This window comes from Anabrus simplex, chromosome 6 (assembly GCF_040414725.1).
Source record: "Anabrus simplex isolate iqAnaSimp1 chromosome 6, ASM4041472v1, whole genome shotgun sequence".
In the NCBI taxonomy this organism is placed as follows: Eukaryota; Metazoa; Arthropoda; class Insecta; order Orthoptera; family Tettigoniidae; genus Anabrus; species Anabrus simplex.
The window spans coordinates 283,399,685-283,418,818 of record NC_090270.1 but is presented as its reverse complement, the minus strand read 5'-3'; the positions used below and the strand labels follow the sequence as shown (position 1 = coordinate 283,418,818).

Genomic DNA, 19,134 nt, shown 5'->3' with positions numbered 1-19,134 from the left:
AATACATAAGAAAACATAAAGCCAGGCTGAGTGGCTCAAACGGTTGAGGCGTTCGCCTTCTGACCCCAACTTCGCAGGTTCAATCCTGGCTCAGTCCGATGGTATTTGAAGGTGCTCAAATACATCAGCCTCGTGTCGGTAGATTTACTGGCACATTAAAGAACTCCTGCAGGACTGAATTCTGGCACCTCAGCATCTCCGAAAATCATAAAAGTAGTTAGTGGGACGTAAAGCCAATAACATTATTATTATTATTATTATTATTATTAGAAAATATAAAGGTCCAATAATACTGCCTTGAGGAATTCCCCTCTTAATTATTACAGGGTCAGAAAAAGCTTTGTGTACTCTAATTCTGAGTTCTGTTTTCTAGAAATATATCCACCCATTCAGTCACTCTTTTGTCTTGTCCAATTGCACTCATTCTTGCAAATAATCTTCCATGATCCACCGTATCAAATGCCGCAGGCAGGTCAATCTCGATACAGTCCATCTGACCTGAATGCAAGATATCTGCTATATGTTGCTGGAATCCTACAAGTTGAGCTTCAGCAAAGTAACCTTTCCTAAACCTGAACTGCCTTTTGTTGAACCAGTTATTAATTTTGCAAGCATGTCTAATATAATCAAGAAAGAATTCTTTCCCAAAGCTTACATTACTGGGCTGTAATTTTCAGCTTTATGTGTATCACCCTTTCCTGTATACATAGGAGCTACTATAGCAACTTTCCATTCATTTGGTATAGCTCCTTCATGCAAACAATAATCATATAAGTACTTCAGGTACTATATCTGAACCCAGTCTTTAATATATCCCCAGAAATCTTATCAATTTCAGACGCTTTTCTAGTTTTCAGTGTCTTATTGTAAAGGTCGTCGTTATCTTAGGTAAATTTAATCTTTACTGTTAGTCACCTCCTGTAACTGGACATTATTCCTCTAACAACAATCTTTACATACTGCTGACTGAATACTTCTGCCTGTTGAAGATCCTCTCATACACACTCCCCTTGTTCATTAATGATTTCTGGAATGTCCTTGTTGGAACCTGTTTCTGCCTTAAAGTACCTATACATACCCTACCATTTTTCACTAAAATTTGTATAACTGCCAATTATACTTGCTGCCATGTTATCCTTAGCTGACTTCTTTGCTAGATTTAATTTCATAGTAAGTTCCCTCAATTTCTCCTTACTTCCACAGCCATTTCTAACTCTATTTCTTTCCAACCTGCACCTCCTTAGTCTCTTTACTTCTGTGTTATAATGTAATGGGTCTTTACCACTCTCTACCACCTTTAATCTTTTGATCAGTGAGTTTTTGGTAACACTTACAGGCTGCCAGGAGCGAGTTTTCTTGATGAGGTTTTGGTAACGCTTACAGGCTGCCAGGAGTGAATTTTTCTTGAAAATTTTTAATTCTTAATTTTAAGTTGTTTTAATTCTAACTTTTCTCTATTAATGAAGTTACATAATTTCCAGTACCTGACTGATAACTTCAATTTAATTGAAATCAGTGGCATAGAAAATATTTTTCTAAAGTAATGAAAGGAATAGTAAAATTGAGAAACTCTATACGTGATCAAGTTTGTATCCTTTACAACACACTGACTTGACTTTACTTTACAACAGTTTCATCTATCAAAATGTCTTTAGGGTATGGGACCCACCCAGACACTCCGAGGTTTTCATCGTGTTCAATTTCCATATTCTTTCCATTATAAACAATAAAATAAAGGCTAAACCCAGTTTCACAGTCGCAAACTATAAACACCTTTATACCAAACCTGTGTCACTTTGATGGAATGTACTGTTTCCTTTTTTAGGCGACTTTTCTAAGCAGCTAGCCTCTCATCAATACAGTTATTTTGGAAGGGATAAATATAGATCGGAATTTCTCTCTGAAATAGTTTATTATGGGCCTAATTTTGTAGTCTGTCACCTGGGGGTTGTAGATTGTTGACAGAAAAGTAAAGTAGTCTTAGAATGAGGTGAGAAATTGTCTAGAGAGGTCACTTTGATATAGATGTTGATTCCCATGGGGAATCTGAAATATTTGTCCCGAATGAGTAAATTTATAATACCAATATAAATGATCCTTTATTGGATATTATAAATTTTCCAGCTAACTCATTCCTGGTTGCCAGCGTTTCGCCCCCGTGTGCTAGGTTGGGCTCGTCAATTGGTACCTAGCACACCTACCAAGACGCATGGCTAGTGCATACCGTGGAGGCCACTGCGTAGGCTACTTGAAGCCACCGGCAGTTCCAATGCAGTATGAGAAACTTTGTCTCACTGCCTACGCAGTGGCCTCCACGGTATGCACTAGCCATGCGTCTTGGTAGGTGTGCTAGGTACCAACTGACGAGCCCAACCTAGCACACGGGGGCGAAATGCTGAAAACCAGGAATGAGTTGGCTGGAAAACTTATAATATCCAATAACGGACCACTTATATTGGTATTAGAGGTCACTTGACCAAACATCAGAGTTTCGATTAATTTATTTGTTGATCATTAGGCTTTCATCCTATTTTTCTTCAACAGAACAGTTGCCAGGAAAACATTATTAGTCTCCATGGTTATACCTTGCCACTTATGTAACTTCAACTTTTCCTTTACGTCCATATTTTCCGTAACAAATAAGTAGTACTTCTTCATTCCTGACACTATAAAATTCATATTACGATCAACTTCCTTGAAAATCGACACTTGAAGTCTTGAATCATTGTCATTATCGTTCAAATGAAGATTATCTCTATCACCTGAATTCGATGGAACAAAATGAGCAGGAATCGTAGGAAGAAACCTGCCTACAGAACTCCACTTTCTTCCTTCGGTTTGAACAGCTGACAGTTTAGCCTTCTTTGCAACAGCGGAGCACTGCACTTCGTCCTAAATTTCCATTTTGTCTTCCAAGGAATTACCAATTGCACTCTCATCGGACACAATACAATCACTTTCACCATCATAAATATATATATAAATATCAATTTCATTGTCAGACTCCTCGTTAGTCAAAATATTACTTATATCTTCCAGAGCAAGCCCACATCGTCAACTCGATCCTGACATTACCACGTCCATTTGTTTACTATCAGAGTGTGTTTCTACGGAAACCAGAGATGAGTGAAAAGAAAAATGTGTATTGTCAAGGAATAGTCATGCAATGCACTCACAGGAAACAACCATAAAAAACAGTTCCTGAGTTTTGTCGTGATTTGTAACACAATTGCGTAAGAAGTTAGGTTATGTAACTACAGATGCTGGAACGGAACAACATCACAGAACATACAAAATCTGAATATGTCAAACATCCCTCAACCTTGTTGTAAAATCCCACCAGTACGATATCGGGAAACAGTTTCAAACATTCAAGATGAAACGTGAATAGACGGCGGTACTGTTCAGGCACAAACATTGAGTACTCCTGTGGGCAACACGCAGGAGTGCCATAAATAGATGGCAGTACTGCTCATTGGGTTAAAGGCACAAACCTGTTTTCACATTCCTCAACAATTCTCAACCGAATGTTCCAGCTATATGCTTCCCAAATTTGAGCACAGTCTGTCGGGTAGACCTTACATGAAAGAAAGCAAGATCAAGATACTAAGGAACATGCACCAAAACACAGGAACACATGTTTTTCTCTTAAACTATTAGAGATACAAAGATCATTCATATAAACTTTTTTCTGGAAAATTCAATTTCAGGTACACCTATTGTGCTCTACTGTTCAACAGGAGTGACTGTTTAGGCGGCGTATTCAATTTTAAGAGTCCCAGATGTATGTTTTACTTAGACTTGCTTCACATTTTCTTTTGCTATGTGGTCCACTTAAAAGATAGAATACTAATAAATAGCCTGTATGCTAACCGAAGCGTGCCGAATTTCAGGTCCATCAGTCTTGCGTAAAGAAACTCATATGGGCAAACATACAAACTGTCAGATTTTATTATTTCTGCCATTTTATCCTTCAGTCACAGTTCCTGCGAGAACTCCTTAATATTCCGGGATGGTACCTAGCCTATAGTCACCAGAATAAGATCCTTTAAATGGTGAAAGAAATTTCAGAATCAGTCCTGTAGTTTCTGAGATTACCTGTTACATACATACATACATACATACATACATACATACATACATACATACAAACCCACAGTCTCTTTATATATTAGTATAGATTAGCATAGATGATAACCATGCTTTCACAGACCTTAAAATAGACCAATGAGTCTACATTGTGAAAAAGAAATGTAAATCTTTGAATATCAAAGAAACTATAGTATTAAACATACCCACTATCTCCCAAATCCAAGGTCACAGCTACATGACCCTAACCGCACGGCCAACTCACTCGGTGTACCTTAACTAAAGTCATTTCTGCTTCCTTCCCAATCTTATACTTTGCCCATCTTTGCAAATGCAAAAAAAAAACTTCCATGTGTTAATGCTACATTAAACCACTAACAAAATAATCTATCTTTTTGGTGATTACCCTGTGCTAGATTTAGCTGTGAATTTAAGCAACATGTAATATGGAATTGAAGAGTCAGTCATGGTGAGAACTTGATACATGAAAATTGTCTCAGACACACAGGGAATAAAAAATTAGTAAATAAATTAAGGCAGTTCCATTCAAGACTTCTTAATATATAATTTTACATGCCCACTCTGTAGTAACCCCCCTTCGGTACTTCCTGGAAGGGACTAGTGAGTCAGACCGGGGAGCCTGGAGGGCTGGTTTCCCTGTGTACTTTCTAGAAGGTGCAAAGAAAATGTTCAGTCTCTGAGCTGAATCCCAAATATTCCAGTACCTTTATCACCAAGATATAAAAAGGAGGCTACACATGAAAAGTGAGTCAGTGTTGTACTTCAGTCCCCAGTGTCCCACTGGAGTCTGAACAGGAGTTGTCAGTGTGTTGCCAGTGCATGCGTATGTGTGCTACTGTGGACTGCTTTGGAGTCTGTGTTTTTCAATGTATTGTAAAATCAAACAAGATCAGACTTAAAGATATTCTTTACAAGCTGTAAGATATTAAAAGTTTCAATCTAACCTTGTAAACAAGTATAAAATTGATGAAAATGACTGGGGCAGCGAGTGGGTTAAACAGCAAATTAGGTATTAGGTACCAGCAAAAATTGAATGGTATAGATGGATCAAGGCAGGGAAGGCAAATCGTTTTCTGGCTAGCATACCAGTTAAGGTCTTGTTTATTACTTTTTACTGTCTAGTGTGCCACCAGAATCATCATGAACCCCCCCGTATTTAACTTCGTTTAGATATAAGATCGCACTACATATAAATCCATTCGATGGTTTGTTTCATGACTTTATTTTGCAAACATCAGTGAAAATTATTTGAAAAACAAATGCATCTTAAGAATAAGATACATTTAGGATTTAACCTAATAAAATTTGTAATAAATATGGCCATAGAATTGTGACTTGTTTATTAAAGCATAATGTTAAAATATGCTATGTTACTAGATTTTTGACCTATTTATTACATGTTATAAATTTATTAAAATATGTCAGTATGTTGTGTGGCGTGCCACACAAGCATTGTTCACGTGTCACCTAGTTACATGGCGTCATGGGTTTGCCATCCCTGGACTAGGCTGTAAAATTGAGGAGCGTTATTCCAAAACTCGATACATACATACATACATACATACATACATACATACATACATACATACATACATACATAATCATTATAGACTGTTGTGCCTCTCAGCATTCAGTCTGCAAGCCTCTATGAATTTACTAAACGTCGCCACAATCCTCAATTGGCAGCTAGTGTTGTGGCCTCATTTAGTTCTATACCTCTTATCTTTAAATCGTTAGAAACGGAGTCTAACCATCGTCGTCTTGGTCTACCTCTACTTCTCTTACCCCCCATAACAGAGTCCATTTTTCCTAGGTAACCTATCCTCCTCCATTCGCCTCACATGACCCCACCACCGAAGCCGGTTTATGCATACAGCTTCATCCATCAAGTTCGTTCCTAAATTAGCCTTTATCTCCTCATTCCAAGTACCATCTTGCCATTGTTCCCACATGTTTGTACCAGCAATCATTCTTGCTACTTTCATGTCTGTTACTTCTAACTTATGAATAAGATATCCTGAGTCCACCCAGCTTTCGCTCCCGTAAAGCAAAGTTGGTCTGAAAACAGACCAATGTAAAGATAGTTTCGTCTGGGAGCTGACTTCCTTCTTACAGAATACTGTTGATCGCAACTGCGAGCTCGCTTCTTTAGCTTTACGACACCTTGATTCAATCTCACTTGCTATATTACCATCCTGGGAGAACACACAACCTAAATACTTGAAATTATCGACCTGTTCTAGCTTTGTATTACCAATCTGACATTTAGTTCTGTTGAATTTCTTACCTACTGACATCAATTTGGTCTTCGAGAGGCTAATTTTCATACCATACTCATTGCACCTATTTTCAAGTTCCAAGATATTAGACTGCAGGCTTTCGGCACAATCTGCCATTAACACCAAGTCGTCAGCATAGGCCAAACTGCTCACTACATTTCCACCTAACTGAATCCCTCCCTGCCATTTTATACCTTTCAGCAGATGACCCATGTAAACTACAAACAGCAAAGGTGAAATATTACAGCCATGTCTAACCCCTGTAAGTACCCTGAACCAAGAGCTCATTCTACCATCAATTCTCACTGAAGCCCAATTGTCAACATAAATACCTTTGATTGATTTTAATAATTTACCTTTAATTCCATAGTCCCCCAGTATGGCGAACATCTTTTCCCTCGGTACCCTGTCATATGCTTTCTCTAGACCTACGAAATACAAACACAACTGCCTATTCCTCTCGTAGCATTTTTCAATTACCTGGCGCATACTGAAAATCTGATCGTGACAGCCTCTCTGTGGTCTGAAACCACACTGGGTTTCATCCAACTTCCTCTCAACGACTGATCGCACCCTCCCTTCCAAGATGCCAGTGAATATTTTGCCTGGTATACTAATCAATGAGATACCTCGATAGTTGTTGCAATCCTTCCTGTTCCCTTGCTTATAGATAGGTGCAATTACTGCTTTTGTCCAATCTGAAAGTACCTTACCAACACTCCATGCTAATTTTACTACTCTATGAAGCCATTTCATCCCTGCCTTCCCACTATACTTCACCATTTCAGCTCTAATTTCATCTATCCCTACTGCTTTATGACAATGGAGTTTATTTACCATCCTTTCTACTTCCTCAAGCATAATTTTACCAACATCATTTTCTTCCTCCCCATGAGCTTGGCTGTTCGCACCACCACCAGGATGATTTCCTTTAAATGCAAAAAATTTCAAAATTGAGTCATGCATGCTAATGTTATCAGTTTGACCTTGTTCACCATCCTGTGCAATAATCCTTTGCATAACTCGATATCTGCCGTGTGTAGAAGTGGTTGAAATCGCTAGGTTTTTGCAAAAGTCGATATATGCTCTCGGAAAGTTAAAGCAAAACTCGATAAATGCAGTTAACTATTAATCACGTGGCATTCTCATGGATAATCGGAAGTGTTATTCTGTGGAACAATGGAACGCTGGACTCCTTTATTGAAATGATGTATTCTTAGAACTGCGTGCCACATGTTCCCACGATTAGCCCTCATTGTCGTCGACAAAATGAAACTCACTCCTTGAGAAGTTTTAAGCAAGTTACTGTGTGAGGAACTATTTCACTCTACAACAGTGTGAATAATGAATCTGAGGATTCTGAAACTGGCGTGCCGGTTCAGGGATGTGTCGGTGGAAGAAAGTCTAGATACAAGAAGAGTACCTCGAAAGCTGGCTAGAACTAAAAGCGAACCTAATATTAAGTGCATTCATGGACTCAGACTTGCCCACAAGTTGTTGTTGTTGTTGTTGTTTGAGTCATCAGTCCATAGACTGGTTTTATGCAGCCCTCCATGCCACCCTATCCTGTGCTAACCTTTTCATTTCTACGTAACTATTGCATCCTACATCTGCTCTAATCTGCTTGTCATATTCATACCTTGGTCTACCCCCACCGTTCTTGACACCTACACTTCCTTCTAAAACCAACTGAACAAGTCCTGGGTGTCTTAAGATGTGTCCTATCATTCTATCTCTTCTTCTCGTCAAATTTAGCCAAATCGATCTCCTCTCACCAATTCGATTCAGTATCTCTTCATTCGTGATTCGATCTATCCATCTCACCTTCAGCATTCTTCTGCAACACCACATTTCAAAAGCTTCTATTCTCTTTCTTTCTGAGCTAGTTATCGTCCATGTTTCACTTCCATACAATGCCACGCTCCACACGAAAGTCTTCAAAAACATCTTTCTGATTCCGATATCAATGTTTGAAGTGAGCAAATTTCTTTTCTTAAGAAAGCTCTTCCTTGCTTGTGCTAGTCTGCATTTTATGTCCTCCTTACTTCTGCCATCGTTAGTTATTTTACTACCCAAGTAACAATATTCATCTACTTCCTTTAAGACTTCCTAATCTAATATTTCCTACATCACCTGCCTTCGTTTGACTGCATTCCATTACTTTTGTTTTGGGCTTATTTATTTTCATCTTGTACTCCTTACCCAAGACTTCATCCATACCATTCAGCAACTTCTCGAGATCTTCTGCAGTCTCAGATAAAATAACAATATCATTGGCAAATCTCGAGGTTTTGATTTCCTCTCCTTGGACTGTGAATCCCTTTCCAAATTTCTCTTTGATTTCCTTTACTGCCTGTTCTATGTAAACATTGAAAACGAGAGGAGACAAACTGCAGACTTGCCTCATGCCTTTCTGGATTGGTGCTTCTTTTCCAAAGCCCTCGGTTCTTATCACTGCACACTGATTTTTATACAGACTGTAGATAATTCTTTGTTCTCGGTATCTGATCCCTATCATCTTCAGAATCATAAATGGCTTGGTCCAATCAATATTATCGAATGCCTTTTGTAGATCTACGAATGCCATATACGTGGGCTTGTCCTTCTTGATTAGATCCTCTAAGATCAGACGTAAAGTCAGGATTGCTTCACGTGTTCCTACGTTTCTTCTGAAGCCAAATTGATCTTCACCCAACTCAGCTTCAACTTGTTTTTCCATTCTTCTGTAAATAATACGTGTTAAAATTTTGCAGGCATGAGATACTAAACTAATGGTGCGGTAGTTTTCACACCTGTCAGCACCGGCTTTTTTGGGAATAGGTATAACAACATTCTGCCGAAAATCGGATGGGACTTCTCCTGTTTCATACATCTTACACTCTAAATGGAATAATCTTGCCATGCTGGTTTCTCCTAAGGCAGTCAGTAATTCAGAGGGAATGTCATCAATTCCAGGTGCCTTGTTCCTATTTAGGTCACTCACAGCTCTGTCAAACTCTGACCTCAAAATTGGGTCTCCCATTTCATCAGCTTCAACAACCTCTTCATGTTCCAGAACCAAATTATCTACATCTTAACCTCGATACAACTGTTGGATGTGCTCCTGCCATCTTTCTGCTTTGTCTTCTTTCCCTAGAAGTGGCTTTCCATCTGAGCTCTTAATATTCATACACCTAGATTTCCCTTCTCCAAAGGTTTCCTTGATTTTCCTGTATGCAGCATCTACCTTTCCCAGGACCATACAGCCTTCGACATCCTTGCACTTCTCCTTCAGCCATTCTTCCATAGCTACCTTGCACTTTCTATCCACTTCATTCTTTAATCGCCTGTATTCTTTTCTGCCCTCTTCATTTCTAGCATTCTTGTATTTTCGTCGTTCTTCAATCAGGTCTAGTATCTCCTGAGTTATCCACTGATTCTTAGTTGATCTTTTCTTCCTTCCTAACATTTCTTCAGCAGCCCTACTGACTTCATTTTTCATGACTCTCCACTCCTCCTCTATAGTGTTTCCTTCAGCCTTTTCATTTAGTCCTTGTGCAACATGTTCCTTGAAACAATCCCTCACTCTCTTTTCTTTCAACTTGTCTAAATCCCATCTTTTTGCATTCTTTCCTTTCTTCAATTTCTTCAACTTCAGATGGCATTTCATGACCAACAAGTTGTGGTCAGAGTCCACGTCTGCTCCTGGGAAAGTTTTGCAATCCAACACCTGGTTTCTGAATCTCTGCCTAATCATAATGAAGTCTATTTGATACCTTCCAGTGTCTCCAGGTCTCGTCCACGTATACAGCCGCCGTTTGTGGTGTTTGAACCAAGTATTGGCAAGGACTAAATTATGATCAGTGCAGAATTCAATCAGCCGACTTCCTCTTTCGTTCCTTTGTCTCAATCCAAATTCTCCTACTGTACTACCTTCTCTTCCTTGTCCTACCACTGCATTCCAGTCTCCCATCACAATTAGATCCTCGTCACCTTTTACATATTGTATTAAATCCTCTATCTCCTCATATAGTCTTTCGATTTTTTCATCATCCGCTGATCTAATAGGCATATAGACCTGCACTATTGTGGTGGGCATTGGTTTGGTGTCTATCTTGACGACAACAATTCTTTCACTATGCTGGTCGTAGTAGCTTACCCGCTGCCCTGTTTTCTTATTCATTATTAAACCAACTCCTGCATTTCCCCTGTTTGATTTTGTGTTGATAATTCGGTAGTCGCCTGACCAAAAATCTTGTTCTTCCTGCCAACGTACTTCACTTATACCAACTACATCTAACTTTAGCCTATCCATCTCCCTTTTCAGATTCTCTAACCTACCACAATGATTCATACTTCTAACATTCCACGCTCCGACTCGCAGAATGTCAGTATCCATCTTCCTGATGATCGCCCCCTCTCGTGTAGTCCCCACCCGGAGATCCGAATGGAGGACTAGTTTACCTCCAGAATATTTTACCCGGGAGGAAGCCATCATCAGTACATCATTCATACAGAGAGAGCTGTATGTCCTCGGGAGGTAGTTACGGCTGTAGTTTCCCGTTGCTTTCAGCAGTGTAGCAGTATCAACACAGCTAAGCCATGTTGAGTATTATTACAAGGCCGTATCAGTCAATCGTCTAGACTGCCGCCCTTGCAACTACCGAAAGGCTGCTACCCCCCTTTCGATGAACCATTCGTTAGTCTGGTCTCTCAACAGATACCCATCCGATATGGTTGCACCTGCGGCTCGGCTATCTGCATCATTGGGACACGCAAGCCTCCCCACCGCGGCAAGGTCACATGGTTCACAGAGGAGGTACAGAAACTAAAAGGATGAAACAATTCAAAGATGCTAAACTCTGCTATGAAGATATCACAGAATTCCATCATCATGTGACTTCTTTAAACAAGATCGATCAAGGCAAGTTTCTATTGAAGTATATCCACATTTCCACACCTCAGCGCAGGGTAGTGAACATTAAAAATGCAAGGAAGAAGATAACTGTTTCTGTGAAGTACAGCATTAGGAAGAAAACTGGTGAAATACTTCCTGTCTGTGCTGCAACTTTTCAAGGAATTTCTGGTATGTCAAAGGACAGATTATCTTATCTGGCTAGTAGGTTTCATCATACTGGGAAGTTACTTAAGGAAAATCGAGGTGGTGACAGAACAGGCAAGGAACACTAGTGCATAACGGTTGCCATTAAGAATCACAGCAAAAGGTATAAATGCAAAGAGAGCCATCATGGCAGAGGAAAGTCTCTTGCCATCATTTCTCTGTCAATAAGATGTGGAAGACATTCTGTGAAGAAAGGGTAAGTTCTGGATTGAAACTGTGCTCGCTGTCAAAATACAAGTATATATTCTATAAGTGTTTCAATCTGTCATTCAGAACTCCTCGCACTGATACATGCTCCACTTATAAAATTAGTCTGATGAAAATAGACAGAAACTTGCCTAGAGAAGAAGAATGAACTGAGGACAAGTTATAGATTGCATAAACTTCGTGCAAAGCAGTTTTATCAAATTATGAAAGAAGAAAACCCAGGTGTCATCAAGATATGTTTTGACATGCAACATCATCATAATCATCACCATCAGTTTTCCACTCCAGTTGCCCGGGTGTGGTTTACGAGCACTCTCCACTTCTGTCTGTCCATGTACCACTCTTCCCTAAAGACGACATCCCAGCTGACTCCTCTTGTTCCTATGTCCTCTTTCACTTGGTCCAGCCATCTCTTCCTAGGTCTTCCTATCGGTCGTTTTCCGTCCACGACTGTATGTAGCCATTGTTTTGCTGTCCTTCTACTGTCCGTTCGTTTGACATGGCCAAACTATTTCAAACGGGCCCTTGTCACTTTTTCTTTCAGGGATGGGTACACACCAGCTTCCTCCCTTATTCTTTCATTCCTTACCCTGTCCCTTTTTGTCTTCTGTACCATAGTTCATAGGAACTTCATTTCTGTGGCTTGTAGTTTGCTATCCACTTGTTGGGTTGTTGTGGTGTTGAGTAGGTTTCTAGGCCATATGATGTTATGGGGGTGAAGTATGATTGGAATAGAGTCTGCTTTGATCTTAAGGGAACTTGTTCGTTCCAGAGGAGGTTCCGAACTTGATGGTAAAACTGAGCTGATTTTTGAATGCGGTTGTTAATCTCGTGCTGTATTCTGTTATCACTTGAAATGATGCACCCAAGATATTTATATTGGTCTACTGTTTCCAGCTGTGTACCTTCCAGCATTATTTTTCCTTTCTTCTGCCTGTTGACAGACATAGTAACAGTTTTTGATTTATTTATTGTTAATCCGTGTGCTTTCAAATGTTCATTCCAGGTGTTCAGCCTCTCTTGGACTTCCTTCTCTGTATTTCCCCAAATTACTACATCATATGCAAATGCATTGATGTCCATATTGTTCTTCTGCTTAATTTCTCTCATGACTTCATCCATGACAGTGATAAAAAGTAACGGTGAAAGGGTACTGCCTTGTTGCACTCCTTTAGTGGTTTGGAACCAATCAGAATTACCGTTTCCTATCTGTACGCAACTGCAGCAGTCTTTGCAAAGCATTTTAACTTTCTGGATAAGCCCTTTGGGTACATTTTTCTTTCTTAAACATTCCCAAATAGTCTTCCTTGGAACGCTATCAAATGCTTTTTCGAGATCCAAAAACACTAGTGTTAAGCCTTTGCCCTTCTCCCAATGCTTTTCTAACAGAATTCTAAGTGCAAATATGAGATCGGTAGTTGATCTGTGTTTCCTGAATCCATATTGTTCTTCCTGTAGTTGTGGTTCTATTATTTTCCTCAGCCTTTTTTCAAGTATTTTCTCAAATATTTTCAAACCATGAGACAATAAAGTGATCCCTCTATAATTGCCACATTTCTTCCGGCTTCCTTTTTTGAAGAGAAGAGAATCAACCAATTCTAAAGTTATCAGTGAGTGAGGTTTTCTATGCTAGACAAGTGTGGTTATACAATCTCTGCATCTTGATTCACTCAAAGGAGCAGACAAAGGAAGACATATTTTCTATACTTGGCTAGAAACAGAATCCTGAAGCGGTTGCAACCAAATTGCTTCGGCTTTATTGGACTTTATTTTTAACCTAGAAAAGAAACTACACAAAGATGGCCCTACCACGATACATTTATTCTCAGACTCTTGTAGCAGTCAAAACAAAAAGTGTCATCTTGGCCACACTTACTGCTTTCTTGGAAAAAAGCACGTTATTCAATATTATTCTACATTTCTTCCCTATTAGGGGACACAGCTACGTGGCTCCAGGCAGAGTGTTCGGTAGAATTGAGAAATCTTACAGAAGACAGGAGAACATACAGTCTCCCAAACAATACTATGATATCTTAGAGAAGCATGGCGCCCTTAAAATTCTGAGCAGGGACTGGGAAATCAAAGATCTAAAAGAGAGTGCACAGAAGGTACTACGAACTAAGTTGCTTTGAAATGAATAGTCAACGTGTTACCACATGTAATAAGAGACATAAGAGAGTCTCCGTATCAGTACAGGATACCTGCTTCGCATACCCAGTGGAAGTTGAAGTTCTGAAAATGAAATCCAGCCATGAAGCATTGCTAAAATCCTCTGTTTTACCAAAGAAAAATATGGTGAGCAAAGAAAAGAAGGATGTTCAAGCTCTTGAAGTTTTTTGAAATACCAGATGATGCTGTGGATTTCTACAGGGTCGTGTTAGAAGACAAGTAACACCCTTCTGATGGCTATGTATTTTAATTATTTTTTAAATATTAAGTATTATTTTGTAAGACTTAACTTTAATTTAACCTGTGTGATGTGTTCATTACAATAGGATTGATAATATAGGTTATTACCTTATTTTGTTTTATGTTACATTGCTTGATGCTAAGTGTATTAGAATCTAATAATATTCTGTAATCTTACAATACCAATAAAATGTATGTCAGTGGAGCTCAAAAATCAATAAATATTCAAAAAATATTATTCACAAAATAACAAAAATAAAAATAAGTAAATAATTCCATAAACAAAAGTATATCATTCATTTAGAGTATTAATGTAAAATCCCATTTTACCAGAATATTTGCATATATCGACTTTTGAAAAAATTTGAGAAAATTATCTTCTAATCTTACCTCATCCACCTTATGTTTCTACAAGCTCTATTCAGGTACCGTGTTTGTCTCTATTCGAACTAATATCGACGAAAACTTGAAATGTTTCATGCATATGCTTCTAAGTGAAAATTAAAAAAACACATTTCCTGAAAAATGTTTGCTGCAAATGTTGAGTTTTGAAAAAAAACTCTCCACAATTCCCTTTTTTCTAAATCTTATACTAATGGGATACTTCTTTCTTTAGTCCCATAGGATAACAGGAGAAGATTTGGATCAAGCATTTTTCAAAAAATCTTCCCCGGGTGTCCACAGCAAAGGTGTGTCAGCAAATATTCAGGTGCAGTCTGTTGGCAGGTAGGTTGAAAGTTGTTTTGTCTTGTAAAGAATCTCTGCCATAACCAAGTGCCCGTTCTAATTCATGCATCTCTTTATTCAGTGCAAGTACGTCTGTGAACGGATCCATGCAAAGTATAGGCTCTAGTAAGCCATGGAAGGACCACCATAACAAGAGAAACAAGAGAGAAAAGTTACGTCGAGTATATGCACATCTTGATCAGTGACCATATTTCTTTTATGATTGTTTTGTACATGGTAAAATGTTTTAAAATTTGTTGTACTTATTTAAAAATAAATTAAATGTTGAACTTAGTTTGAATTAAATGTTTTATATAAACCCTTTTCCTAACATTCCTAATTATTTGTTTCTGTTCTTTAAATCTTTTCATTGATTGGAAGTTGATAACCACCTTCCTAGTCATTCCAGGAAGTAGACGTATTAGAATATTGCTGTTTCTTCATTACTAATAATTTTCATGGACATTTTTTTAATCGTGAAAAGAACTGGCTGGCTCACGATTTGCTAGCAAGAAAGGAAGTATCTCTCTTTGGCCTTTATGTGTAGTGCATTCTGTCTTGCAGATACATACTTATGTATTCATATGAACAGCTGAATGAACAAAGATTTATTTGGAGAATTGCAGGCAACATCAGAAAAATAACTGAAATTGTTGAATATATATTATACTGGCCATGTAGTGTTTGCAGGAGGATTGAAAGAAGGGTTGACCTTGCTTGTATACAAAAGGAAACATTTTATTTCCACTGACATGCAATCTATTTGTTGTAGTAGTAGTAGTAGCAGCAGTGTGCGAGCTGAGCTACCAAGTTGTAAACCTTCTGAAATGGTGCCGTTAAGGCAGACTGTATACCAATTTTGATGTTCTGTTAATACATCCATTTAACAGCAAATCAGAAATATACTGGATGGTCAAAAAGGCTGAATTAATTTTGTCAGTTTGACACAAAATGCACTACTGAGCGTTTTGAGCTCTTACAATATCAAGGAATGTGACCACGCTAAAGTTGCCGGGAACTCAATTGCACTCTTGTTGCAATGCATAATACAATGTATTGTTTCATTGATGGGATGATATAGGTGTTGATTCCCATAGGGAACCTGAAATATTTGTCCCGAATGAGTAAATTTATAATACCAATATAAATGGTCCGTTATTGAACATTATAAATTTTCCAGCTAACTCATGCCTGGTTGCCAGCGTTTTGCCTCAGTGTGCAAAGTTGGGCTCATCAGTTGGTAAATAGCACACCCACCAAGACGCATGCCCAGTGCATACCGTGGAGGCCACTGCGTAGGCTAATTGGAACCACCGGCAGTGCCAATGCACTATGAGACACTTTCTCATATCTGCCTGGCCATCAAATGATATAGATGTTGATTCCCATAGAGAACCTGAAATATTTGTCCCGAATGAGTAAATTTATAATACCAATATAAATGGTCCGTTATTAAACATTATAAATTTTCCAGCTAACTCATTCCTGGTTGCCAGCGTTTTGCCTCAGTGTGCAAAGTTGGGCTCATCGGTTGGTAAATAGCACACCCACCAAGACGCATGCCTAGTGCATACCGTGGAGGCCACTGCGTAGGCTAATTGGAGCCACCGGCCGTGCCAATGCACTATGAGAGACTTTGTCTCATTACTAAAAATTGATACCTGCCTGGCCATCAAATAATATAGATGTTGATTCCCATAGGGAACATGAAATGGCATATGGCTTTTAGTGTTGGGAATGTCCAAGGACATGTTCAGCTCGCCAAGTGCAGGTCTTTTGATTTGACTCCCGTAGGCGACCTGTGCGTCGTGATGAAGTTATGATGAAGACGACACATACACCCAGCCCCCTGCTAGAGAAATTAACCAATGACGGTTAAAATTCCCGACCCTGCCAGGAATCGAACCTGGGACCCCTGTGACCAAAGGCCAGCACACTAACCATGGAACCTGAAATATTTGTTCCGAATGAGTAAATTTATAATACGAATATAAATGGTCCGTTATTGGGCATTATAGATTTTCCAGCTAACTCATTCTTGGTTGCCAGCGTTTCGCCCCAGTGTGCTAAGTTGGGCTCATCAGTTTTTAAATAGCACACCCACCAAGACGCCTAGCTAGTGCATACCGTGGAGGCCACTGTGTAGGCTAATCGGAGCCACCAGCAGTGCCAATGCACTATGAGAGACTTCGTCTCATTACCAAAAATTGATACTTGCCTGGCCATCAGTTGATATAGAAATGCTGGCAATCAGGAATGAGTTAGCTGGAAAATAATGGACCATTTGTAGTGGTATTATAAATTTACTCATTCGGGACAAATATTTCTGGTTCCCTATGGGAATCAACGTCCATATCATCTGATGGCCAGGCTGGCATCAATTTTTGGTAATGAGACAGTCTCTCTCATAGTGCATTGGCACTGCCAGTGGCTCCAATTAGCCTTCGCAGTGGCCTCCACGGTATGCACTAACCATGCATCTTGGTAGGTGTGCTGTTTACCCACTGATGAGCCCAGCTTTGCACACTGGGGCGAAACGCTGGCAACCAGGAATGAGTTCCCTGGAAAATGTATGATGTCCTATAACGGAACATTTACAGTATATTGGTATCGCTGATGGGAGTCAAAACTGTTTATTTTAGGACAAGGAAGGGACACAAGTTCCATTATTGCCTACAGCTTGTCACTATGCTTTGTTATTCTGTAATGCTTGAACTAGGTGTATACTTTATGAATTGTCTTTAGCATGCTTGTGAAATGGCAAGAAGATGTGATGAGTCTGCAAATAATGATGAGTTAGCAGAGTATACTGAATGAGCATTGCGACCCAAGAATGAAAACTTATCCAGGATTGGGCAAGCCAAAAATTTGTTGGACAGTACGAGGGCCCTATTTGACAGTAGAGATCCTCGGCCTTCAGCTCACAATTCAGATGTTGCGATGCTATGTACGGTAGAACCTTAATAATTCAAAATCGGTTAATTAAAAATCTTGCCTAATTCGAAGAAGCTCTCGTTCCCAGAATCATGCCATTTATTTAAACTGTTTAATCTGAAATACGGATAATTCGGAAAACATTGGCCCCATTACCGAAATTTAGACTTTAAACTTTAAACTACCTTTTTATTTTAAAAAACTAGTATTTTACAGAATAATTTGAATACAAAATTTATCCGCGTCATGATAGAACGCGTTTTCCGGGACATCCACACTTTTCCTCACTTCGGTGTGTACAGTGTGCTTCATATTTGCTAAATTAGAGTGAAATCGTAATTCTTTTGCATTCACCATTTTAAGGAATACCACAGTATCACGTAACAGGCACTGTGCGGAGAACCAGAATCCGCAAACATTGGCGAAACCAACAGTTGACAAAGAAGCATCACTCATCAGTTCATACGCACAAACAATATTCTGAATGCCTATGAAACTGGAGTGTTCTTTTTTAATGCCGACCCCAAACAGACTTTTGGTTTTAAAGGAGAGAAGTGCCAACCAGGAAATCGTACAAGGGTGGAGGTCATTTTACTGTGGTGCAGTGCACACGAAAGCAAGACACTTCCTCCCCTCGTCACAGGATAGTTAGTCATAGGAAAGTTACGATAAGCCACGATGTTTTAAGGGTGTTGGGCACTTTCCGTGCAAGTAAAAGGCATGTAAAAAATGCGCACAGTATGGTAACCGAAAAATATAGCATCTGCACCGGGGAATCAGCATAATTTGTCCTCATCTTTGAATCGTGTGTTTTTTCCTTCCTTGTGTCCCGTTACATAGACAACACACAGCCACTACGATAACGGCAGTAAAATTAATGAAACAAACTAGCTGGTACACAAATGAGCTAGTTTCAAAAGGCAAAACGGGAAGCGTAAACAGACACCCTCAAACAGCATCAGCAAAATAAAACTAGAAGGAAACTTACCTGAAGTAATGGAAAGGTGTCTCACTAAAACCAGTGGAAAAACATAAACGTACCTGGTATCAAATTGCCAACTATTTAAAACAACAACATTTTCTTTGAAAAGGAAATAAATAGGTTTTATTTAGTAAATAAAATTGTTTAAAATATTACCAGGGAAAACGTCAACACAGGAAAATTTAAAAAGTTAAAATTAACATACCAAGGAAAAGTTTAATGATATATCGTGGTCGACCAGCACAAAAGAGAAAATGAACTATTCATAACATAAATTAGGCCTTAACATACCAGTGAAAATGGGAAATATTAGATTATTATTCTTTGAAATTACTTTCGTAACCACAGAGTTCTTGCCAAGGGGAAGGGTTACCAGCAGTTCAGAT

At 39.0% G+C, this 19,134-nt stretch overlaps 1 protein-coding gene across 1 annotated transcript in view; it reads left to right on the top strand.

The window, feature by feature from the left end:
- Window positions 1–15,126, top strand: part of Ns3 (nucleostemin 3) — a 156,052-nt gene extending 140,926 nt beyond the window's left edge. The window contains exons 8-9 of the mRNA XM_067150452.2: window positions 14,723–14,832; window positions 14,915–15,126. Of these exons, the coding sequence (XP_067006553.2) occupies window positions 14,723–14,832; window positions 14,915–15,038 (234 nt within the window). The 3' untranslated portion in view covers window positions 15,039–15,126. The remainder of the gene's footprint in view (window positions 1–14,722; window positions 14,833–14,914) is intronic.
- The last annotated feature ends 4,008 nt before the right edge of the window (window positions 15,127–19,134 follow it).